Raw genomic sequence first — 25446 nt, forward strand, 5'->3', positions numbered from 1 at the left:
TATAATGCTGGTGGGTTTGTCTCTTTACGGTATATTTTAGAAAGGCTCACTGTAGTTAAACAAAATGACTCAGGGTGCATCTGAGATTAGAGGGGGTGCAGTGGTAAAGTGCTACTTTTATAAGTGGGGAGTGGACCTGACACCCTCTAGTCCAGGGGGGTCCGGGGGCATGCTCCCCCAGGAACATTTTTTTTTAAATATTGAAGTTAGATGCATCAATCTGGTGCACTTTGAGAGCAAAATGAAGAGATATATGGATACCTCTCAACATCCATAATGAAACAACTGTAAACAGATTTACTTTTTCTTTATGGATATAAAAGAAAGTAAAGCTTGACTCCTACTGGCTGGTTAAATGACTCCTCGTCCCTGAGGCCACTACCAGGTTTTTGTGCCATTTTGCTGCATTTATTTGTCAATAGCGTTGCTGCACAAAGTGATAGCCCTCTAGTTTAAATCTACTACCCCAAAAGAAACATATGGAGATGGGTTACTATTTAAAAAAAATTGCAAATCTATTTGGGAACAGTGGAGCCGGGCCTCAAATCCTATAGAGCTCCTGCGGATGATGTCACATATGCTGGTCACGTGACGAGAAACGAAGGGGGCAGCCATTTTGGCAGTAATCGCGTCAGTAAATTCATTGGCAGGCACTGGCAGACTGTCGAGGATGGTGGATAACTGCTGTGCACCAGGTTGCACAAATAGGCGTGGGAAGAAGAAAGGTGTATCTTATTATCGCATTCCAAAAGACGCGGAGAGGAGGGAAAAGTGGATCGCAGCGATTAAAAGAGCCAGGAGCCGTCTGAACAAGACTGAAAGATGGGACCCCCCGGCCGTTTGCTTTCGCTTATGCAGTGATCACTTCATATCAGGTGGGTGAAGGAATACAGTACAATGCTACAAAAAGTTTCTGGTCAGTTTAATTTTTACCGAAGTAGAATCTAGCACCCAGTTATTATAGCTAACGGACTCTGTGATGTCCCTTTTTAACTCAACAAGTGTGGCTCTGGTGCAGCCTAGCCAGTTAGCTTGTAGCAAGCTAGTGGTAAACAAACCCGTGTTGAAAATATTCCTTCTTATTTTTTAGGGAGAAAGAGTGATAACCCGTTGAGTCCGGATTTTATTCCGTCAATTTTTGATTACCTTCCATCTCCAGAGAAGAGGAGACGAAAAACGAGACTGGAGGTTTTTAACAGAAGGCAGAAGGCTAAATTGCACAAAGTAGAGCAGGCAAAGCTATCTGCAGAAGCCATCCGTCAAAGGTTGGTAGATCAAACTCCTGTCTGATTACATGTTGGGTCTACTTGTTATCGGTGTTGTTAAATGTGTTCTTTATTCTCGCGTCCAGGAGAGAAGCTTTAAAATGAGACTAAATGGAGTCTCTGAAAAGATTCAAATGGGATACTTTAATTAAAAAAGGCGCGGTAGTGTTACAGACAGAATATTGTTCCGTCAGACAAACAGCTGTGGTCCGGTTCTCCTGAGCAAGAAGAAGACACCGGATCTCTCCTCCGGCGCTGCTATATATATCCTCTGCTGGCTCCTCCCCGCCAGCCGGCTCACCTCGTCTCCAATGTCCGTTATTGCATTTAAACAGAGGATAGGTTCTTTTCACATTCAATATATGCTTAACACGCCGTTTCTCCTCATATTCTCTTTCATCACTTTTCATTTAACACATTCTAAACGCTGTAATCAATACTCTAAACAATACTTCTCGGCTCGTTTGGTTGCCGGTCATTCCGGATGTTGTCACATGCTACTCGTCTGTAAACAATAATGTATTCAAATAAACTGTACCTTCATTTAATATTCAGCATGGTAATATCTCGACATCTATCGTTGTAGTGTTAAATCACTAGGTTTCGGTTTTCACCACACCAAGTCATTTCGCTCCTCAATTCACCTCTTTAGGAAATCGTATATTAACCACATGCTACATGCTAACCGTAGATGAAGGATTTTCAGAATAAAAGCTTAACTGCTTGTGCACAAGAATTTCTGGTTTTTCAGTATAAAAGAGCGTTTGAACTGACGGTATGTTTAAGCTACATTATACCATCAAAACATTGATTTTAATTTCTAACAGTGTGTTATTCAGATTATTTTATTTCAAATAGTTAACTGCCGTGATATGGTTCTAAACAAAAACGTCACACCAGTCATTTAATGAAGGCTAATATCATATGATTTCCATTAAACATGTCAGACTGTAAACATGTAAACTGCCATCAGTATTGTATGCATGAAAGCTTATTTTGCTGCTTCTGTGTTTTCATCAGGACATCAACTGATTGTCCCCAGAACAAGGCAGCCCAAGAAGACCAAATCACAGAGCCTTTGAAGGAGCCCCCCATCTCAGATCCTTTGGTAGACTCAGGCGATGAAGATCCTGTCCAGCCTGATCCAGCAACACCACCATGCACCTCTGAAACCTGTTCTAACCGCATCCAGTGTCTTGAGCTAGAATGCCAAGCTCTAAGGACTGAAAACATGTTGTTAAGGGACAAGATAAATAGGAAGACCCTGACAGAGATTAGTTTGCATAATGATGATAAAAAGGTGAATGTCCTCACTGGGTTAGCAACCTATACATGTCTTATGACCATTTTTCAATATTTGGCTCCATTTCTCAAACTTAAATCATCAATAACATGTTTTCAACAATACATGTTGACTTTGATGAAGCTTCGAATGAACTTCACATTTGACTTTTTGGGTTTTTATTTTGGCATCGATCCAACGACTGTCTCCAGGCACTTCAAACACTGTGTTAATTTGATTTATTGTAGACTGGTGCCAAGTTTAGTGGTGTGGCCTGAAAGAGAATCTTTAAGAACATCTCTTCCATATGTATTTAGAAATGGTGACTACGAGAAGACTGTTTGTATCATTGATTGCTTTGAAATATTTCTAGAGAAACCAAGTAGATTGCGACCCAGTGCGCAGTGTTACTCAAGATACAAATCACATCACACCATGAAATATTTAATTGCCATTTGCCCTCAAGGTTCAATTTGTTTCATTTCTACTGGATGGGGAGGTCGCACCAGTGATAAGTTCATTACAGAACACAGTGATTTTTTACCTAATATTCTCCCAGGGGATGTTGTTTTGGCAGACAGGGGGTTTCTGGTGAAGGAGTCTGTTGAAAGGTGTCAGGCTGAATTAAAAATTCCAGCATTTACTCGTGGAAAAACACAGTTAGATCCTGCTGACATAGAGAATACAAGATCTCTAGCCTCTTTAAGGATTCACATCGAAAGAGTCATAGGAGTACTTCGTCAGAAATATACTATCTTACAAAGCACTGTGCCAATAACTTTCACAGACATAGAGAAAGAAAATGATGTTACTTATCTTGATAAAATTGTGAGTGTATGTTGTGGACTAACAAATGTACCTGATTCTGTGGTGCCCTTTGAGTGATGAATGTGTGCGTCAACAGAAAGTAAACCTTTTTGATTCGCTTCTCACTTGTTTGTTGTGACTACTTTTCTCACTCACTAGATTTGAGTGACCTATCCATGTTTTAAGAGCGCTACAGATACTGCTACAGACACAGAAGACATTGGTTTAACAGTTGTTTATTAATTAATAAAATATTGACATTGCATCAGCTCATTCATATTCACACTTTTCGTAAGTAAGTAAGACTAAGTAATTATGTTTTGTTTTTTTGGGCATTGATTAGTTTCCTACAACTAGGACACACCCACTGTTTCGGTACCCTTTTCATCCGAAGGCAGGTTTGGTGGAACCTCTTCACGGCACAGAACCCTGAGGCACAAACAAGCATGTTCCCTGCCGCAGGTGCACGGCAGTAGCACCACTGTTGCTGGGGATCGATGCTTGCAGTTGCTTGTTTTGGTGCAGAAAACCATTTGCCTAACAGCTCTGGGATGATGCATTTTAGGAAGAAGTCACGAGCAAGTTCAAGTTCTTTGTGAAAGAATTCTGGGTCAAATGTAATGCGTTCCACAAAGGGTGAATCACCTTCCTTTTCAGTCCACAGAATGAAATCACAGTATGCCAATTTGGTAACAAATAGCTGCATCTGCACTTGGTAGAAGTATGCATGGTCTCGCTTAAGTCTAATTTTTCCTTGGGAATCTTGTTCAAGGCAAAAGTGTGCAACAGAATTTACAGCTTCATTGACAGAAAGCTCCTTTGCAGAAAATGGGCACTTAATTTCTAAGACCCCTGTACCACAGCAGCTACAGGACACATACCCATCAGGTGAGGCCCCGATAAATGGGTGCAGAGGTGAAATTCTAAATCCGGCTGGTCGCACCAGGACGTCTGTGTGTGATAGGCGATGCTGCATTTCGTAGTATTTTCTGGCCAGTTCTTCATTCTTGCATCCCCATCTGAAGAAACAATGTAAATATGAGTTTTGGACAATAGTAATGCCACCCCACATTGCTACCTCCCTGCCCTTTACAAATGTTTACTGCTGTACTTGGTTTTACACTTCTTTTTAAAGAATAGCCTAGTACTTACTGCATTTACCCTTCATTCACCTCACACTAATTTCCTTGTACACCCTATGGAAATGACAAGTTAACACATACATAGAAGAGATTACACACTGCACACCCTATTTTAGTTTACAGGGAAATTCCAGCTGATTTCAACATGCAGTTGTAATGCTCACACACACTACCCTTGACTTGTTGTGAAGATGTGGCATTTTATATCATCCCACATGATACAGCTGTATTGTAAGGTGTCTGCTGATGCACATGTCACAATGTTTCATACAATAAGTAATCAATGCATATGCCCATTACTTTTGGGACGATGAACATCAGCTGACACCTTACAACAAGGCAGAAACTTTTGGGATGCTATTTGGAGTATGTTAGGATGTTCAACTGCATGTTGACATTGGCTGGAATTCTCTATGCTCATGAATACCTGGTAGCCTCACTGCTGAAAACATGGGACTTTGGGTCACATATCTGTCTTATGAGAGACACTGCTGGTTTTCTGAGGTCTGTTCTTGTTGCTGCTCTGAAGGTAGATCCTGTCACCCTACCACTCCTTTGATCAAACCAAATTCTGGACTTGGACTGGGCTTGGGTCTCCTCCTCTACAATATCACTCTGAAAGCATGGCAATCCAAACAGTTTCTCATTTACATTGCAAGTTAGCACACACAGTACACGTGCACATAACATGGTAGATCTTAGATTTCAGTCATTAGTAAACAGAATATGTTCTGTACCTGTTCTTCAGTGACAGTCAAGTCCTCAAATATTCCTTCTGCACGCTCTTGTAATTCAGCCAGGTTCAGGTCTCTTGCCTTCTTGTCGTACAGACTGGTAAGGGGTTCAGGTAAATCTAGCTTGACAGTCTTGGGTACATAGGATGTGGCGTACCCGCGAACAACTGACAGGACTGCAGGTCTGCAGGACTTCCCATCTTGAGTCCGGCACTGTGAGAGATTTTTGTAGAGCTGTGTTTGCTCAGCAGCAGTCAGGGGTGGGAAAGATGCCGGCGCAGAGGTACCCTTGGTGGAATTCCCCTTTTTATTTTGTTGAGTATGGTTGAATATGATGTCCTTGCCCTGCAGGTACTCCACATTCTTCGCAGCATCCTCACTGGGAGAGGCCCACTTGCATTTCTTGGATGTGCAGCTGATCTCCTCGTGCCTTTCGTTGTTTTTTCCCCACAGACTGAAGAGAACAGCTGACACATGAGAGCAGCTCTCCCCGAGTCCCGCTGTGCAGTTGCAGTGGGCTCCCAGCACAACACCGTCGTTCCTGACCACCACCCATGGCTTTAGTTGACTTTCATTAAGCCTTTGGGAGTGATTAACCTATATATGAAATTCAAAAATAGATAAATAAAGGTTAAAAACGCCAGCCACTTTGGTTGAGTACGTTCAAAAATACAAACTAGTTTCAGACGCACTGCAGTAGCTATCCAAGCTAATAAACAAACATGCTAACGTGACACTGCCGTAGCTAGACAAGCTAATAAACAAACAATGCTAACGTGACACTGCCTATCAAAACTGGAATAATTTAATACTTACCCTTGCAGTGATGATGCCGAAGTTTTGGGATGTAAGACTCCACAGTTGAATGTTGTTTACGAAGCCGGACTGACACCATTTGTAAGCCTCCAAGCTTTTGTAAGCTCTGAGGGAGTCTCCTGAGTACACTGATGGAAAGCTTACAAGATAGCTGTGGATGTCCGCGTAGCGCAAGTCGGGTACATCGTCTTCAGAGCAGGAGGTTATGCTCTTGAAAAGCACACCGGGTGCATTATATGGGTCGCTTATATTTAATCTTTCTAATTTTGTACTATAAAGCCGAATTTCACTTGAATTAAAATGAGATGTATACTCGCACGGTAGGAAAACGCTGGCACCGGTCGTCATGTTTACTGCCAAAATGGTGGCTGATAACCAAGTCACGTGACCGCAGGAGCTCTATAGGGGGGTCCGGGGGCATGCTCCCCCGGCAAGATTTTTTTTTAAATGTTGGACTTAAATGCATCAATCTGGTGCATTTTGAGGGGGAAATAAAGAGACTACACCCATATGAAACAAAAATGTATACTTTTAAATAATCATAAAATCATAAGTACATGGCCATAACCAATAACATACAATATCCAATATGAAAAAACATTGAAACTTGTTTATTTATTTGTTTTTGGTTCATTTATAGTTGTGAGTGTGTCTGGGCTCCTGAATCGGCCTCTCCTGTCTCCCTCCTCTCCCCCCTGCTCCTCTTTGAGGCAACAGGAAAGACTAGTTTTAGCTCTCAACAAGTTTATCTTACCTTTTTTCACCTAGTTAACATTTTGTTTGTATTATTCATGCATATTTTACGAATCACTACCCCCTCAAATGGAAATATGTGTTTACATAAATGGTGACCGAACCGTTTGAGACCCACTGAGATAACTTAAACTAAGTTAACTATCTAAAGACTCAGAGAGTAATTTACCTCACCAGAGCTGTAGTTATCAGCCTCTCAGTCTGACAGCAAAGGACCCTCCCTCCACCTTGTTGTTGAAAAAGCTCCTTATATCCGTTAGCGCAGCTAGCTAGCACCAGATGCTAACAACAATACACGTAACCGGTGCGCGCGCTTTCTCGCTCGCTCGCGCCACACATACACCAACACACACCCTCCCGAGCTTGAATGACACACAGAGACCAATCGAGGGCATTAGTATGATCTGTATGAAAGTGGCAATGTCGGCAGGCCACGTCATGTAGACAGCCAGTCACCCTCTGTGAGGCAGAGTCAGACCCACATTTGCGCTGCCTTGCGTTTACAATATATACTTATATTGCCGGCGGCTGAGTACCGGCATTTTACTGAGTACCGGCAAGGTGCCGGTACTCAGTAAGAAGTGCCGGTACCACATGGGTAAAAATCAGAAGTGCCGGTACTGCGTACCGGTGAGTACCGGCCCAATTCAAGCACTGCTGATAGTAACAATAATAAAAATACCAAGCACCTTTTTCTCTTAACCAACACACATACATTGTCAACTGTTTTAGAGTCACCAGCAAACTCCGCGAAAGTGAGATTAGAGTTCAAAAAACAGTTCTGAAGAACCATCCTAGCAGGCAAGTGAGAAAGACAAACATTTGTCGAAATGAATGTCCGCGACAAGGCAACCAGTAATTGTTTGTGTAACACATCCGAAACCGTACAGGGGATGTCCACTGCGGGCGGTAGAACAGACCTGAATCCAGTAGACTTCTCAGGATGACTAGCGATCTTCTCATTGTCCATCACAGTCAATAGGTACAGCAGAATCACGATATAGGCCATTTTCCCGGTCCAGCACACAGTATCCGCGATGTTCCTGGGGCAAAATCCACGTCAGGACAGCAGCAAGGAACAGGCGAGGCAGCAGTGTAGCAGCGCTCCGGTTTCTCCGCGGTACCCCCAGATCAGGCCTCCGCACCAGCAGAAGCAGAAACAGCCGTGGCAGATCCTCCCCCGTACAGCAGCGACAGGTGGGAGCAGGCCTCCAACAGCGGAACCAAGACAGGTGGATGGCGGGCCTTCAGCCGTGGGAGCTCCTCCGCGGCGAATCCTCCTCCGCACCTCAGCACATGATAGGTGAAAGCGGGCCTCCGAGCACATGAAGTTGAACAACACAGAAAATGTCCCAAACCAAAGAAGATTAGAGGCTGACCTTTGCTCTAAAAACACTGCATTCTGCTCTCTCCACAATGCAACTTTAGGCTGTTTTTATAACACCCTCCTTGACATGTGTCCATGCCCCAAAATTGTTACCAAGGCACTCCATAGGAATTGCATGACAACAAGGGCCCCAATGATGGAGCTAAAAGCACTTTTCAGACCTGTTGTAGGAAAAGGGATAATGATCGGTTTGAAGGCTCTGGCAGAAGATATTTATCATGCTGATAAGCTTCATCAATGAGCTGAAATGTTGCGTGAAGTATAGCTCATCAGACAAACCTGCTTGAGCTCTCCCTGGGCGGTCACTCTCTACTCAATGAACTCCTCAGTCAGTGGCAATTGAGTGAACGCATCACATGCAGCTTCAAGGGGATGCAGCGCCTAATGTGATCTGATTTGCATACATGTTGTGCAAGACTTTCTCTCAACAAGAGATGGGGTCTAAAAATAGAACCTCTACCTTTCTCATTGAAAGAAAATGACCTGCTTTAAACCCCATCAATTTGTATTCGAGACATCCAATGGTGCAAAAGGTTGTAAAGGAATCCAGGCTGACATTTGAATACACTGCCTGCCTCTCAATTCTCTGCCGTGGCCTCTCTTCCAAGGCATTTCACCAGCCTTTATATTGAGCTCAAGCACCTCTAACACGCACCTGATCGATATGTTATTGCAGAATTGTCAGGGACATATCTGCCATTTCGATTCCAGCCGGGCAGCATGAACTTCATCCCTCCTACTAGCCACAGCGGAGTCTGGTCATGGAAATCTCTGGAGCTGACATCTTAGGCGTTTTAAAGACGATACAGGCTCATTCTCCAAAAGTCTTTCAACGGTATCACCTGGGCGGAGATTTGCTGTGGGGGCTTAAAAAACAAGGTGGCGGAGTTGGCATTCGCTCTCCCTGGGAACTAAACAGTGAACGCAGCATTAAAAATCCTTTAATTTGTTAATTGCAGAAAGCGATTTCCCAAGCCAATTATTTAAATGCCACGGTGAAACATTGCAAACTTTCCTCAAAGTGCCTGGTATCATGCCTCATGCATTGGTAATGGAAAAATGGGGAGAGTAAATTCATTTTTTCCCTTCCCTCTCAGTTTTAAAATTGTTCAAGCTGCCTTCTCCATTTATCTTTAATGCCCTCTAACAAGTGTAGATCTGTCTGTATGAGCAGGAAAGCAAACATAATGGCATGCTGGGATAAATTACACAGTGATGTAAAATTCAGTTGCTGCCTTTGGAAGCCATACTGGTACATTTAATACATTTATTCAGTTTTCTCTGAGCCATTTTTATGGATTTCAATACTTGCTATTAATCTGACACAAGTGCTGCCTTTTCCTGTGAGGTCTGTTATTACATTATTTGATCTTTTTTACAGTGTATCATTGCAAAATGTCGAAGAATTAAAGTTCAAAGTGAACAAGTTTGCATCTCTTTTTATACTGGGATTAGAAATTCTCTCTACAACTACACCATCCTGCCTCATTTTCATAGGCTTGGTGTCAAGGGCTCCCACAGTCATATTAGCTTTTCAAGAAAAAGCTGTTTGATCTATCTCCTCGGTTTTAAAATAAACAATTCTGAGACAGTTTCAGGTTGGGAGAGAGAATGCTCCTAAATCAGCAATAAGGCTCTGTGCTGTGTTGCTGTGCGCAGAGAGTGAGATTGACAGCGCTCAGATTGGGGAAAACATGTCTCGTGTTTGATTGGCATCATCAAAAAAAACCTTTAAGGGTTTTTTTTTTCCTTCTACTGCTTCCCCATAAATCTCTTTATATACACCGTGCGGGCTCCCTCCCCCTCTACTGCAGGTCAAACTAATTCTGCATTTGTTATATTTGGGGAGATTGCTGGCAGATTGGAGGTAAAGTGCTTGTAGCAGGAGATCAGGGATGTGATCCTGGGGGCCGAGGGTAGCGTTTGAATACAAAGGAGATTGCGGTGCTGTGTTGACTCAAATTTGAGGATTTAGTTTTTGTCCCATTAATCCCTGATGCTGATAACCTCTGATCTGAGGAAACTCCAGCCTCCTTATCGAGGGCTTTGTAGATATTAATCTTCACAATGCCTGTTGGACTTGTTGTCACATAAAAATGAGCAACAGGGTAAGTTAAAGAAACGTCTCTGCAAATGCTGAAATTGGAAAAACTAGAGCACAGAACAGATCTTTTGTTCTAGGTGTAGTCATGCCTGCTGTACTTTTATTACAATAATCACATAAGACCAGTGATGATTCTACTCTGTTGAAGAGGCCCTATGCTTAATTTCAGCTTCACATTTGTATGTTGTGCCTCTACTGCGACATTTTTACATGCTTTAATGTTCACAAATATATTTATTTTTCTCATACTGCCTGTGCTACAAGTTTTTTACCCTCTGTCAGAAACTGGATCCCAGTCTGCTCTGATTGTTTAGCTTGCCAGCTCCGGTGTGATTGGTCAACAGCTTAGAACAGTCCCGCCTTATAGCCTAACACGTACAAAATGTCGGAACGCAAGCCAATAGAAGGGCAAGTGTTGCGTAGTGATGTCACAATGTTACGTAAGTAAACAAAGGAGTCCAATGGAGGCATTTCAGGCAGCGGGGGGTGATGTATTGGAGATAAATTCCCTTTGAAGGGAACTTTATCCTTTGCAGACAATTTTCCTGCATAAAAACCTATATAACACACCAAAGGAAAGGGACACCCCTAAAAAGCATAATAGGGCCCCTTTAACTTTCTACACTGCATTCATATTCTATCTGAAACATATGAATAGTTTTGTCAAGAGTGCTTTCCGCCATAATACTCCATGCTGGTAGGTAAAACTCAACAAGAAGCAGATGGTTAGGAAGAGCATGTAGTTAATTATACTACATCAACTTTGCATTTCTGAAAGAAAAATGTGGAATGCAGGCAGTGCGCAGCAAATCATATACTCCTCACCCTCAGAGCTCTTACTTTCTCTCTTCTTTTTCCTCCACCATCTGTAATGAGCTAAGCAGGGGAGTGTAAGCAGCTTCTTAGATAATGAGGCACAATTCACCAGGGTGTGTCAAGCTGAGCCCACTTTAATATACCATTTCTTCATCCTGAGAATAAAAGCAATCAGAACGGAGAGACTGAGCAGAAAGACGCCGGCAGCTCGAGTGTCAAGACGAGCCTCCTATCTCTGTTCGGCTCCGCCAACCGAAAACGCGATTTAGTAAAAACGACTTGATAGGGAATATACTGATTGCTATTGCCATGTTGAGGGATACAAAGGCTTTTGAGTGTGGCAGATTATACCGGATTTAAAACAGAAGTAGTCTAACAGGCCCCAAAACCACAAGGCCTCTATTTTTCATTAACAAACCGGGTCTCATTTGTGAGACTACCACCTTTCAAAAAGCATTAAATGCATTTTGCAAATTCCCAAATCTGCGATGCATTGCAGGTGCATAAATGCTATTGTTTTTTATGGTTGGAGATAGTGGCTTGGCATTCTACCTCAGCACTAGGAGCTGAGACCTCCCCAGCTTTTCGTGGAGGATATCTCCATAATGGCCTCATTATTCAACTGTGAGCCCAGGCACACTCAGGCTGAAGTAATGAGCCCTCACTAGTTGCCGAGTATCACCCTTTTTGCAAGAGGTTGCATGGAGAATGCATCCTGATTAGAAGTGTTGTTGAGCCATTTTGTAGCAGAAATGCAGTAAAGGTCATAATCTTCATTTTAATTTTTTTTTCCTCCCACTTAAATCAGGACCAGGTGATTTAGGAACAATTGCTGCAAATTCCCTTACAGCGACTGAAATGCACTGTTAATAATGCAAGCCATGATTCACCAATACGTGCAGCTTGAAGTCTTATACTTCGTTATGAAAAGCCCTTACTTTTTTTTTGTCTCACACAGTGACCAGACTGACCGCTGCCAGTGAAGTTGAAAACGTTTTCTTGAGTTGGTTCATAATTTCATGTTCATCCATTTGTGTTAAAATAGTGTTTTAGATTAAATACGTGTAACCTACAGAGATATCACAAATAAGTATGTATAACATATGCTTCTTTAAAGGGTTAAATTACGGTGGCTGACGGGTGCAAACACACTACAAAACTTCCACTTTTATTGGCTTATTTTGACAATGTGATCTCATGATTTCTTCCAACATTATTGCAGATTTGCTTTAAGCTAGCTAACGTAAGCTAACATAGCTAACCTAATCATTCCAAATACACTAAAATTCAATTAAAAGTATGAACACTTAATTTGCAACAGTTGGACAACTTCATAATCCCCAAACTTCAATAAGTGCTCCGGTCCCAACTATGTGCATCACTTTTTAGTGTCCCTGTTTCCGTTGTGTTTTAAGCTTTTTGCAGAGTTCTGGATTTGCAAAGATTTCTTTATGGTGCTCATCAAGTCATTGAATGTTTTCTAAATGCTGTGCCTGTATTGTCAAGTTGGTGAAGATATTATTTCTCATTTGCATGTGTTTTGCCATATGCATGTATTTATATTTTCCTGGTTTTCAAGCTGCAGCACGTTTCTCCAAATGTAAATGTCGGCCTCCTTATTAAATACTCTTGTGACATCTCTACATTTGACCACACCATATATTGTTTAACGATTGAAACATGTATTGTTGTAAATAAAAAAATGTCAATATAAAGAATATAAGCAATTCAAATCAAGTCTACTTACTTGTGATAGTATAGCTCACAATCAAATTGAGGAGAACTGTTTTGTTTCCATTAGTATTGAAGTTTAGGGTCATTAAACTTTGCATCTAAACTAAAAGAAAATGGGCATTTTCAGGTTGATTCTAAATGTAGATGAAATAGCTAATTAACCTGCACTTTTTTTAGGGAGATGATAAGTTGATGTCCCATGAAACAAGCTGAAATGCAACAACATAAGTGCCAATTCTTTTGGATAAAGAAGAGGCAGTCTGACACATTAATTTCAGACCGCTGTCAGTGACAACGTAAGCCATGGTAATATAAATAAAAAGTTTCAATTGGAAATATTTCCGTAACTATATACAGTAACAACTAGTTCCCCTGATTTTTTAAATAGACACAAAACATTGTAATTTATTATCAGATGGATATTAGGTGCAATGTTATTCATAACATACTTATTTATGGTAGTGATACATTAAAGAGAAACCGGCTCGAGATACACTTTTTGTTATATTACATGGAATGCTCTTAACATCATCCCTATAGCAATGAATATCTTAAGTGCTTTGACAAAAAATCCATAGTACAGTAAAAAGCACGAACAATCATTTTAGCCGGCCCGGTTAAAGTAACTGGATGGCCGACCTGACTGTCAGCTTTCCATCTGTGCACAATCTTATCTTGTGCCCTCATTGGTCATGTGCGCGTTCATGTGTGTGTTGGAGGAGGGGCTCTGTAAGGAAGTGGCAGATCTTTTCCAGCTGTGTATTTTCAAATTCTAGCGCACTCGAGCTGGTTTCTTCAAAATTACCTACCCCACCTTTAATATATCATGTATTGTTTCAGATAAAATTGCCCAACCATATTTAATATAGCTCAATTATGATAAGCTAAAGCCATCCAGTTGTGGGTACCACTTTGGATTTGAAAGTACAGAAAAAAACTACCTACTGACATTATGTAACTGGAAATCATAAATCATCATAATGTGATTTTTGTATTCAGTTCAATGGATTCCAGAGTTAACTAATATTTAGACTTCAACGTTTAAATCCAAACAAAAATTGAGCAAACTAGAGAATCTAAATATCTGGTTGTTTACTTTAAGGAATTAAGAAGAGCCATTATCAGTAAGTTTGCAGACACTGACACTGAATTCATGGCATCTGGGACAAGACCAAGATGGCAGCCAGCACCCAGCCTGCTAATGTGACGCACAGCTTAAACTGCATCACAGTTTAATTAATGATCATGGTTCTGTCTTTCGGCTTTGTTTAATCCTCACGAGAATGTCACACACTGTTACACTTCCCACATGACAGGAGATGCTCAAGTCATCTCACATTACATTTTTCCCCCTTTTGTATGACTTAAAGTGCCAAGAATTTGCATAAGCTGCCCTTGTGTAAGCATCCATTAGCGCTTTTCCCTCTGTGTGTTCCAGTGTTTGGAGACCTAGTTGTCTAAAATCTTCAGTCCCAGCCTGCCCCCTGTGTCCCAGTATAGCAGGAACATGAGAGATAGCACTGCTGTCAGGCCCCGGGGCCCCTCTCTATCCATGAAAGATACCCTAACACAGGCTCGTGATTGTTGTGCCTTGGGTTACCACCACAGACCTAGGGGGGATCTTAATTAGCCTGTGGTCGGAAAAAATGCTCCAGCAGAATGTGTGTTAGGGCACTGGCCCATTTGTTTTCTCAAGTACACACCATTAATGCAACTATCAGTCTACATGACTTGATGTATAAAGCACCAAACATATGCTCAGATTTTCGAAGGTCATAAATGTTTGGATTTATTCCTGGGGTGAAACCATTATCTGATACCAGTTGTATGTTGTTCAAATTTAGTTTTTTTGATATTTATACATCTTGGAAAGAAAACAATTTTAGATAATGTGTTGAGCCAGTGTCTCAAAGGGCAGCACAGAACTACAAGATCAACGGTTCATGACCTACCTCAAGCCATTTAAGAAAAAAAAGAAGAAAAAAAAGCAGCACACACAGAAAACAAATCGAGGAACCTCAGGAGAGGGAACCTGGAGTCAGACGGCTTGGTGTGAAGTAGAAGTCGTGGGATGATAACACCGTGTGTAACATGTTTATTTCTTGTCTGAGAAAAAGGTTCAGTAAATAGTCCACCGGGATGGATCCAATAAAGATGTCCAAAGCTTTTCAAGTCAAAAGGCTCAATAGGCCACAATACACTAGATCTTTCTACAGTTTTGAGGGATAGAAAAGAGAGAACAAATTACAGTGTTTTTGTGTGAGCAAATATTGCCATTTTATCTTTAGCTTTACCTCTCACCAAGTTCTAATAGTCAAAATGAATCATTGCTCATTTCTTTGTGCAAAGATAGGCCAAGTGGAATAACACCCTGCGGTTGGTGGCACTTCGAGCAAAGGACAACATATACTCTTTTGGACTCATTTTATTTTAATTATTTACATCATCAGACAACAGTTAAGCCAAAACGGTAAAAAATAATACATGAAGAAATATGCTTTTTTTTACAGTGGTGAATTTTGAGTTTCTCTTTGATAAAACAGCTAATGTTACTACAATTACAATTTTCATATAGCCTAAATCCTATAATGACCAACCATGCAAAGAAAGTGCAGTCTTCTTTGTTGTTGGGACCGGATATTACTCTACGACCTACACGATTGCACTGAGGACCAGAGGTCGCATTAACCGAATATTTTCCGTCTATGACGATTTTTTTTTTAAATGACGGAAAAATCTGAAAGCAGTCCGTCATTTTGACGGATTAGAACAAACTCAGAACAGCGCCAAATTTCCCCCGCCGTGAGGCTACGGTGTTATGCCGTGTTATGCATGCCCGCCAAAAAGGAGATGATATCGGTTCCACAAACCCGTCACCGTCAGCTCGTTGTTTCTTCCTACCCTTTCATCGTCAGTGTCTGCCCCGCCCCTGATTGTTTCCACTTGTTCCCACTCACCTCATGTTTAAATAGTCCTGTCTACCTCCTGTCCTGTGTCCGTTTGTCTTGTTTGTTCCCACGTGCGGTCGTACCAGGGCTCAGCAAAGAGAGGATCGTTTCCAGTCTTGTCAGGTTTTGTTATTTTGTTATTTTTGTAGACTTAAGTTTATCTTAAGTGCTCTTTTTGTTACGCTTGTTAGTTTTTTCCTCCTTGTGAGCATTTTTTTTGTTATTCCAGTACTTACTCTGTTAAGAGGGATTTTCTGTTCATTGACAGTGTTTGTTACATTCAAGACAGTGGGTGTTTCTCAGAGGCGTGGGAACATGGGCGCGGGAAGGGGGGTGCTGAGGGCGCTGCAGCACCCCCTAGCGGCAGGCAGGGGGTGCGGAGCTCCCCTGTCTGAATTATTATTTGACGGTTATTGCTGCTCCCGCTGTGCATAATCTGTGTAATATGGAGCCAATAAATTCCACATTGTTGGTAAAATAATATTTTGGGCTGCCCCGAATGTTTTTTCTGTAGCCCCGGACAATTCTACCTCAATAATATAATACATTAACCGTGCTTTACGTGAACCTCATCAAGACACTAGAGAGGACGGCAGGACTGTAATTTCCCGTGTTCAGTGAATGCAACAGAGGCAAGACACCAGACCAATCAGAGAGTTGCATGGAAATAAAAGTGTGCTTGTGTCATTCAAGCTCGCGGCTCTGTGTGTGCGGAAATAGCGCATTTAGTGTGTGTGAGAGAGGGGGAGAGAGAGGGACCGGTGCCAGCAGCAGGGACCGTGTTGTTAGCATCTGGTTAGCTAGCTGCACTAACGGACATCCGGAGCTGTTTGTTCCACAACAAGCTGGAGGAGAGCTCTCCTCTCAGACTGAGAGGCTCAGGTGAGCTAAAGGACTCTCTGAGTGTTTAGATAGTTAACTTTAGTCTAAGGTATCTCAGTGGGTCTCAAACGGTTTGGTCAAAAATTATTCAAAAGATTATTTCTGCGGCACACCTTCATTATCGTTATAAAAAAAAATAAGAGAATAAAGGAAAAACAGTTATGAAATACTATATGGCAGTAAAACAAGAATACAGTTTGAAAGGGGAGTGATTTGTAAAATATCCATAAAGAAAAAGAACATCTGCTTACAGTTGTGTTTCATCTGGGTGTTGAGAGATGTATCCATAGATCTCCTAATGTTGCTCTCAAAGTGCACCAGATTGATGCTTTTAATTTCAATATTTTAAAAAAATCTTCCCGGGGAGCATCCCCCCGGACCTCCCTAGAGGAGGTGAGGTCCGCTCCCCACTCGTAAAAAATAGCACTTTACCCCTGCCAATATGCCGTGAGCTGATTATCGAGCCTTCATTGTAACAGTCGCAGGTTTACTGTGTGTTTGCGTGTGGGGAGTTTTTTTGTGCCTGCTCTATAGTGCCCGTAATAGTGTTCACTGGAGTCCAGCACCTCAGCACCCCCACTCAAAATACCTTCCCGCGCCTCTGCGTGGGAAGGTATTTTGAGTGGGGGTGCTGAGGTGCTGGACTCCAGTGAACACTATTACGGGCACTATAGAGCACACACAAAACTGCGAGCACCAGGGGCGCTACATTGGAATGTTCTACTGCAACACTCCCCACACGCAAACGCACAGTACACCCGCGACTGTTACAATGAAGGCTCGATAAACAGCTCACGGCATATAGGCAGTGGTAAAGTGCTATTTTTTACGAGTGGGGAGCGGACCTCACCTTCTGTAGGGGGGTCCGGGGGGATGCTCCCCCGGGAAGATTTTGTTTAAATATTGAAGTTAAATGCATCAATCTGGTGCACTTTGAGAGCAACATCAAGAGATCTATGGATACATCTCTCAACATCCATATGAAACACAACTGTAACTTTATTTTACAGCTATAACACTACTGCTGTAAGTAATTACATATTACTGTGTTTCATTTTACAGTTTAAACACTATTACCGTAAACACAAATACCGTACTTGGAAGTTACTGTATTTCATTTTACAGTTTAAACACTATTACCGTAAACACAAATACAAATACTGTACTTGGAAGTTACTATGTTTCATTTTACACTGTTACTGTAAATAAAAACTTGTAAATACTGTGATTACCTTTACAGTATTTAGCTGGCAGCAATTGACAAGTTACTTACTGTAATTAATTTGACAGTAAGTAACTTGTCAATTGCTGCCAGTTAAATACTGTGAATTTCACAGTACGTTTCTTACAGTGCGCCATGAGGTTGACATTTTGTATTTTTACTGACGTGTCAACTAATTTTGGATGGAGTGCATATATAATGGGCAGAAGATTAACCGTATTAATTGCTTTGGTGATTCCCAGACTTCCACATTAGCATCATAACAAGGTTCACATGTGTTGTTGCGAGTGCATGTCTTGATGATTATTTGATAGATTGGCATCAAATTTGATAGAGAAATCCATAGTTACCAAAAGATGAAAAACATATTGGATATATTTTTGATTTTCGATCTTTTTGCTACAAATATTCATGTTGAAAAGAGGTAGAATCCTCATCAGGACTTATAATGATTCCCAGATGTATCTACCAGCACCAGAATGAGATTTACATGTGTGGCTTTGCCTGAAACATCTCAACAACTTTTGGATCGACTGCTATACAATTTGGCAAATAAAATGATTTCCCTTTGAGGAAAAATTGTTTTAACATTGGTGTTCCTTTGACCTTTCTCCTAGAATCATTTTCAGAATTTGTACTTGTCCTTAAACAAAATTAACATTCTCAAAGGCCTCAGCTTTACTTTGTGTGAATATATGATAATGAGTCAAATATAATGAGTTATATAAATCAGTTATCTTTTTCCCAAACAACACCACAAGTGCAATTGTTTACTCTTGGTTACATTTCGTTTCCATCTGTCACTTGTATTTAAAAAGGTTTGTGTGGCAGATTTTGAAAAGATCCAAATGCACAAAGTTTCTGACACCAACTTATTTTTTCAAGAGGGGGTGTTGCAACCCTGTCTCCCAAAAATTACGTTCCCGCAGAACTAAATTGCATTCTCAATTACGTTTAGCAAGAAACGTATTTTCTCCCACGTTACGTTAGTTATGAACGTATCTCAAATACGTTTATTTTCTACATATCTTCTAGAAACAGATTTTCTCGCACGTTACGTTAGTTATGAACGTATCTTAAATACGTTTATTTTCTACATATCTTTGTCATTTATTGCCTTGCTTATAATAAAGATAATAGTCATTTATAAATATCATTTTAGAGCACACCTTTGAAATCGACAATCGGGCTCGATATATAGTTACATTTAAATCAGTAGGCAAGGCTGTAATTTCGCGAGCTGTTACTCTCATGAGCGAGGCAGAAAATAATAGTTTTAACATGCCAAAAAGCTGCTGTGTCGTTTATTGCACCTCAAACATTAATACAAATCCAGAGTTACGTGTTTCTGAACTTCCTCTAAGAAGAAAGGACAGTAACAGAAGATCTCTGTGGCTTCAGGCTTGACCGCCGTTCAAATGACAGCGTTGGTTTCCCCAAAAGTGGGCGGGGCTGTAAAGTGATGTAGATTTTACTGTCATCTATTATTCAAAACCATTCTATTTATTCTAACGTAAATTACATGCCAGTGTTTTATCTTTTTATTTTTTTGTTTTTATTTTAAATCGTATAATGTCGGACTTTTTTTGCATGTCGATGTATCCTTGGGCAAGATACTTCACCCTGAGTTGCTCCCGATAGGGTCCGTGTACGTTTTGTTAGTTTGATTTTTCGTTTTCCAAAAGCCAAAAAACGAAAATACCAGCCTTTTTCCGTTTTTCGTTTTTGATTTAAAACGGAAAAACGGAAAACCAAAGCCGTTTTCCCGTTTGTGTTGTCTGAATCAAAAGACGGATAACGAGAAAACCTAATAAAAAAAAGTCTGTACGTTTTGTTAGTTTGATTTTTCGTTTGAACCAAAAAAACGAAAATACCAGCCTTTTTTCGTTTTAAATCAAAAACGAAAAAACGGGAAACCAACGCCGTTTTCTGAATCAAAAACGGATAACAAGACCTTATTTAAAAAAACGGTCCGGTTTTGGTTTTTGATAACAATTTCATTAAATTTTCCGTTTTGTATTGAAGAATTAAGAAAAAAAGTCCGGTGAACCGGAAGTTAAAGAACATATTTCAAAATAAAAGAAACTAGGCTATAATTGCAATAGTGTAAAAGTTCAATCCTGGAACCCAGAAGTCTGACGTGACGACCCTTGGCCCCCCTGCTTCCGGCGCCCATGCTGACGAGGATACGTTTATTTCTGCATTCACATGCAGATATACGTTTATAGAGAATACAAGTAATCTTTGCATAACTTTATTTCGCTGACTTCCGGTTTGTACTGTGTCGGCAAATCCAGTGTCCAGCTTGTCACTGTGTGACAACGTCATGTTTGTTGCATACCTGCAAGATTTACCTGTGACAAATGTCAGCGATGTGAACAGAACTGTCGCCCTACTTTCACCTAGCAGCAAGCGGGAGAACGATATCTCATACAGTTCACACAGTAATGGAACAGTTGTTAAGCATTATTTTGTCCAACTAGTCTCTACATTATGAATTTGATGTTTGTCTGAACTGCTAAGAAGCTGACAGCTGAGTTAGAACAGAAAGACATGCAGGCCATAATCACTAGACGCTCAAAAGAGGAATGTGTGTGTAAGGCTTACATGAACTGAATTGAAACACATTAGCCGATTAATAAACAAGACATTCAAGTCAAAGTTTTAGGCATTTTCTTTTGTAACACGCTGTAAATATGGACTATGAATGAACACATGCAATGTGGAAACACACAAATAGGTTTATTCTCAATACTCATAACATGTATCAGACGCAATGACTTTACTGAGAGTGAAGATGACATAAACATAGTTACTGTATGGTACTGAAGACAAAATACAATATATTGCATTTACCTCTTCCTCTAACTCTCTCTCCAAAAGTGGCCTCCATTGTTGTGCACAACAAAGTGTTCAAGCTCAGGTTTCTAAGTGATCTAATTAGTTACATGGCTTTTAACATGTACATTGCTTGCTTGATAATTGATGTGGTATATCAATGGCAGTGTTTTGCAAACAACACACAGGCTGTCGGTTTTGAATAACGTGTCTAATGTAAATAAGAGTAGTTATTTGGTCAATCCAGTGTCCAGCTTGTCGCTGTGTGACAACGTCATGTTTGTTGCGATACCTACAAGGTTTACCTGTGACAAATGTCAGCGATGTAAACAGAAATGTCGACCTATTTTAATTAATTACTTAAATAACTTTAACTAATTTTAGACAGGTTAGACACAGCCAATAGTAAAACATCAACTTTAATATAACTAGCACAAGGTTACTAGCTACTCCCCAGAAATGGACTGACTGGTCTGTGTGTGCTGCACAGAGGTCACAGTTGTGTTTTGTTCCTGTTCTGTTGTTATAGAGTCATTTTTCTTCGTTCATAGTATAAAAGTAAATCAATTCATATCAGTATGTATAAGAAGTTGTAAGTATAGAAAACATTTAGGAAAAAAGATATGACTTCTTATTTACTCCTTCAAATGGCACAATGTTATTAAACCAAAATGTTACCCTAAAAGAAATAATACAAAGCAAACTGAATACGTATTTATTTTGTTTCTCTTCTTACAGGTGGTGCGTAAAGACTCAACCCCCGTTGAGCTGGAGCATCATGGCTGCAGGTGTGACGTGTGTTAATCTCCTGCTCCAGTCACATGACTCCCAGTGGGTCCCCAGTACTCAGCTGTACAGAGCAGAGCAGCAGTGGTACAAACCAAGAAATATGGCAAGTCTGAGAATAATGTCATTGTAATTCAAATGCTAAAACTACGCACTCACCATGTCTCATACACATATCATCTCATAATTTCTATATATTGCTTAAACCCACAGTGTATAAAACCAGCCCTGGTAGAGAACATGGCTGGGATGTCCGCAATCCAAAGCAGAGAATGATGTCAGAGAAAGTAAAGTGAGAGATTAGTGGTTATGTGAAAGTAAGCTACAGTATGCACACAGAATAGCTTATGTGTTGATGTCTCTGAGAGCTGAGAGTTACTGGATCTGTCTGCACTCAAAGTGCCAGGGATCTACAAGGACTTCACTGCTGCTTTGCACCATAGGTATCCCTTTGAGGTGCCACTAGTGGACTCTGCTCTCGGTAAAGTTCAAGCTGGCAGTCCCTTATGAACATCACCATGACAGCTAGAAGTCACACCGCTGCCCACCACCATGCTCCACCACGACCAGATCTACCACTGTCTGGCTGCAGACTACAACCATGCGTTTTTTGTTGTTGTTGTGAACATCAACAGCTGCCCTTAAGGAGATAGTTCTGGTCTTTTGAAGTGGGTATGTGGTATATATCCATAATCAATGTACTACCTACAGTAGTCGTGTGGAGAAACATACAGGAGCCCCGGCACAGCAGAGCCATGTACTGCTGAGGACGTGGGCAAAAGCAGCATTTATTTTATCCACCCAAAAAGGCTATATCAGTTTAAGTACGTTATTTAGTTAATGCTAAAAATAGCGATTTTTTTTTCAGGTGGGCCTTCATTTTTGGGTGGATAAAATAGGTTTTGCTGCTGTGTTTTTAGAAAAATGTGATTATTTGTGGCCTATTACGCTTTGTGCAATTACCAAGACACAAACTGGTACTTTTGGCACAATTATTAAACTCAAGTTGCCTTTCATCTATTGAACAGATATGCTGAATCATAAGCACATCGTCTGCTTTACACTAAGTTTGATATTTAAAAATACACTTTTTGCAAATAACTATCCACTCTTATTTAGCCTACATTAGATAAGTTATTCATAACCAACAGCCTGTGTGTTGTTTGCAAAACACTGCCACTGAAATACCACACTCAAATATCAAGCCCCTGCACCCATAATGCACATTAAAATTAGATCACTTAGAAACCTGAGCTTGAACACTTTGTTGTGCATAACAATGGAGGCCAATTTTGGAGAGAGAGTTAGAGGAAGAGGTAAATGCAATATATTGTATTATGTCTTCAGTACCGTACAGTAACTTTGTTCATGTCATCTTCACTCTCAGTAAAGTCATTGTGTCTGATACTGTTATGAGTATTGAGAATAAACCTATTTGTGTGTTTCCACATTGCATGTGTTCATTCATAGTCTATATTTACAGCGTGCTACAACTGAAAATGCCTAAAACTTTGACTTGAATGTCTTTAGGGGTCGACTGTATGATATATTGTTCTCCCGCTTGCTGCTGGGTGCAGGTGAAAGTAGGGTGACAGTTATGTTCACATCGCTGACATTTGTCACAGGTAAATCTGGTAGGTTTGCAACAAACATGACGTTGTTCAATAGTTGTCAGTCACGCAGCGACAAGTTGGACACTGGATTTGCCGACATAGTAAAACCGGAAGTCAGCGAAATAAAGTTATGCACAGAGCTTGCATACTTGTATTAATCTCTATAAACGCATATCTGCACGTGAATGCAGAAATAAACATATCCTCGTCAGCATGGGTGCCGGAAGCAGGGGGGCCAAGGGTCGTCAGACTTCTGGGTCTTTTACAGCATTGCCATTACATCCTCGTGTCTTTTATTTTTGAAATATGTTCTTTAACTTCCATTCCACCGGACTGCTTTTCTTCATTCTTCAAAACAAAACGGAAAATTGAATGAAGTTGTTAATCAAAAACCAAAACCGGACCGTTTTTAAATTAAGGTCTTCTTGTTATCCGTTTTTTGATTCAGAAAATGGCTTTGGTTTCCCGTTTTTTTGTTTTTGATTTAAAACTAAAAAAGGCTGGTATTTTTGTTTTTTGGTTCAGACGAAACATCAAACTAACAAAACGTACACGGACCTTTTTTTTATTAAGTTTTCTCGTTATCTGTCTTTTGATTCAGACAATAAAAACGAGAAAAAAGGCTTTGGTTTTCCGTTTTTCCATTTTAAATAAAAAACGAAAAAACTGAAAAAGGCTGGTATTTTCGTTTTTTGGCTTTTGGTTTAAACGAAAAATCAAACTGACAAAAAGTACACGGACCCCGATAGCATGGCTAACGGTGTGTGTGAATGTGTATGCATGTTAGGTCCTAGAGTAACATACACTGCTCTGTATGAATGGGTTTGAATGGGTGAACGACATGTAGTATGTAAAGCACTTTGAGAGGTCTTAAAGACTGGATAAAGCGCTGCCGCTATATAAGTACAGTCCATTTACAGTCCATTTACCGTCTGTGAGAAAAATAAATGGTACTTAGAGCCTCAAAATACTGAAATCTGTATTTTTTTTAATCTTTTCCTTCTAATTTGTTATTCTTTTCTAAACAAACCACTGTTATTTACTCAACAATAACACACAATTATCTTTGTTTTTATTTATTCGTTTAATTCTATAATCTTGGGCTTTTTAGCATGCTTTTTAGCATGCTTTTTAGCCGTAAATAGCCGCCAAAACTGAATATGTGACGTGGATCATAAATATATCAACAATTAAACAACATCTTACATTTCTTTCCACAAAATACGTCTCCTCGCATTATCAACACTAATTCGGCTGACTTTTATATTTGATCCAATTGGTAGATAGGTTATATTTACACCATAACGGTGCACAGCTGATAGAAAAGGACTTAGGTATAGACTATAGGAAGATATTACTGATTTTCTTTAAATATAAGAATGTAAATACTGAGTTGAGAGAATAGTCAGGGGATTTGGGTGATGGGAGACACATCTACTGTACAGTATGGAATCTCAATTTCAATAGCTTACCATTAAATGAGGGATATACCTTTATGTCTGTGATGTTTTACAAATCAGATATTAATGTGTTGAAGTAAAACATGAGAAATAGTATAGCAATATCCTGTAAAATTATGTAAAAACATGAATAAAACTACACATCTTCAGATGTTATACATACATAAGTGTCTAATAATACAAAGTTATTATTAGTATGCTCCTCCGCTCCCTTCACTGGCTTCCAGTAACTGCTAGAATCCACTTCAAGACACTGGTACTTGCGTACCATGCTGCAAATGGATCTGGCCCTTCCTACATCCAGGACATGGTTAAACCGTACACCCCAGCACGTGCACTCCGTTCTGCATCAGCTAAACAGCTCGCTGCAGCCGCACTGCGAGGGTAGAATAGATAGATAGAATTACTAACAAAGCACTTATATACTAATAAAGGACTGGCTTATCTAAAGCCAGTTGAGTAGCACTTGAAATGTTTGGCTCTATGAAACCTGATGTACTTATATGATTCTGTTTTCTTCAAGTTTGAATCTTCCTGGTCGAATGTACTTACTGTAAGTCGCTTTGGATAAAAGCGTCAGCTAAATGCAATGTCATGTAATGTAAATGCTGTGTGTACCTTGTGTGCACCGCCTAGTGGTTAAAGCACGTTATTGAATTATTTTTGTTGAATAATGTTATTTTTGTTGAATAATGTTATTTGATGAAAAAAACATTATGAGTACATACTTTCATAGGGGGAAAGTAGAAGGTCAATATTAGAAATATAGAATATAAAAAATCAAGAAGATACTGTAAGTGATCTCTATAAAACAGTTTAGTGCTGGATGTACAAAGATATTAATATGAGGATGTGCA

At 40.2% G+C, this 25446-nt stretch overlaps 1 protein-coding gene and 2 long non-coding RNA genes across 3 annotated transcripts; 2 read left to right on the forward strand and 1 right to left on the reverse strand.

Annotated features, from left to right (window-relative positions):
* Positions 1 to 558: 558 nt before the first annotated feature.
* Positions 559 to 3479, forward strand: LOC307032170. Its single transcript, XR_013806172.1, has 2 exons — positions 559 to 875; positions 1091 to 3479. It is a non-coding gene; the product is annotated as an uncharacterized lncRNA (long non-coding RNA).
* Positions 3480 to 4296: 817 nt separating this feature from the next.
* Positions 4297 to 6394, reverse strand: LOC307019433 (uncharacterized protein; the record flags this gene model as incomplete). Its single annotated transcript, XM_079650322.1, has 5 exons — positions 4297 to 4373; positions 4507 to 4550; positions 4924 to 5111; positions 5234 to 5827; positions 6047 to 6394. 4 exons carry the CDS (start codon positions 6392 to 6394, stop codon positions 4523 to 4525), a joined length of 1158 nt encoding a protein of 385 aa, XP_079506448.1. The 3' UTR covers positions 4297 to 4373; positions 4507 to 4522.
* A 9744-nt stretch (positions 6395 to 16138) lies between these two features.
* LOC307023001 lies at positions 16139 to 22964 on the forward strand. The gene is made up of 3 exons (XR_013803558.1): positions 16139 to 16670; positions 21469 to 21622; positions 21730 to 22964. It is a non-coding gene; the product is annotated as an uncharacterized lncRNA (long non-coding RNA).
* The last annotated feature ends 2482 nt before the right edge of the window (positions 22965 to 25446 follow it).

This window comes from Notothenia rossii (assembly GCF_949606895.1).
Source record: "Notothenia rossii genome assembly, chromosome: 1".
Lineage (NCBI taxonomy): Eukaryota > Metazoa > Chordata > Actinopteri > Perciformes > Nototheniidae > Notothenia > Notothenia rossii.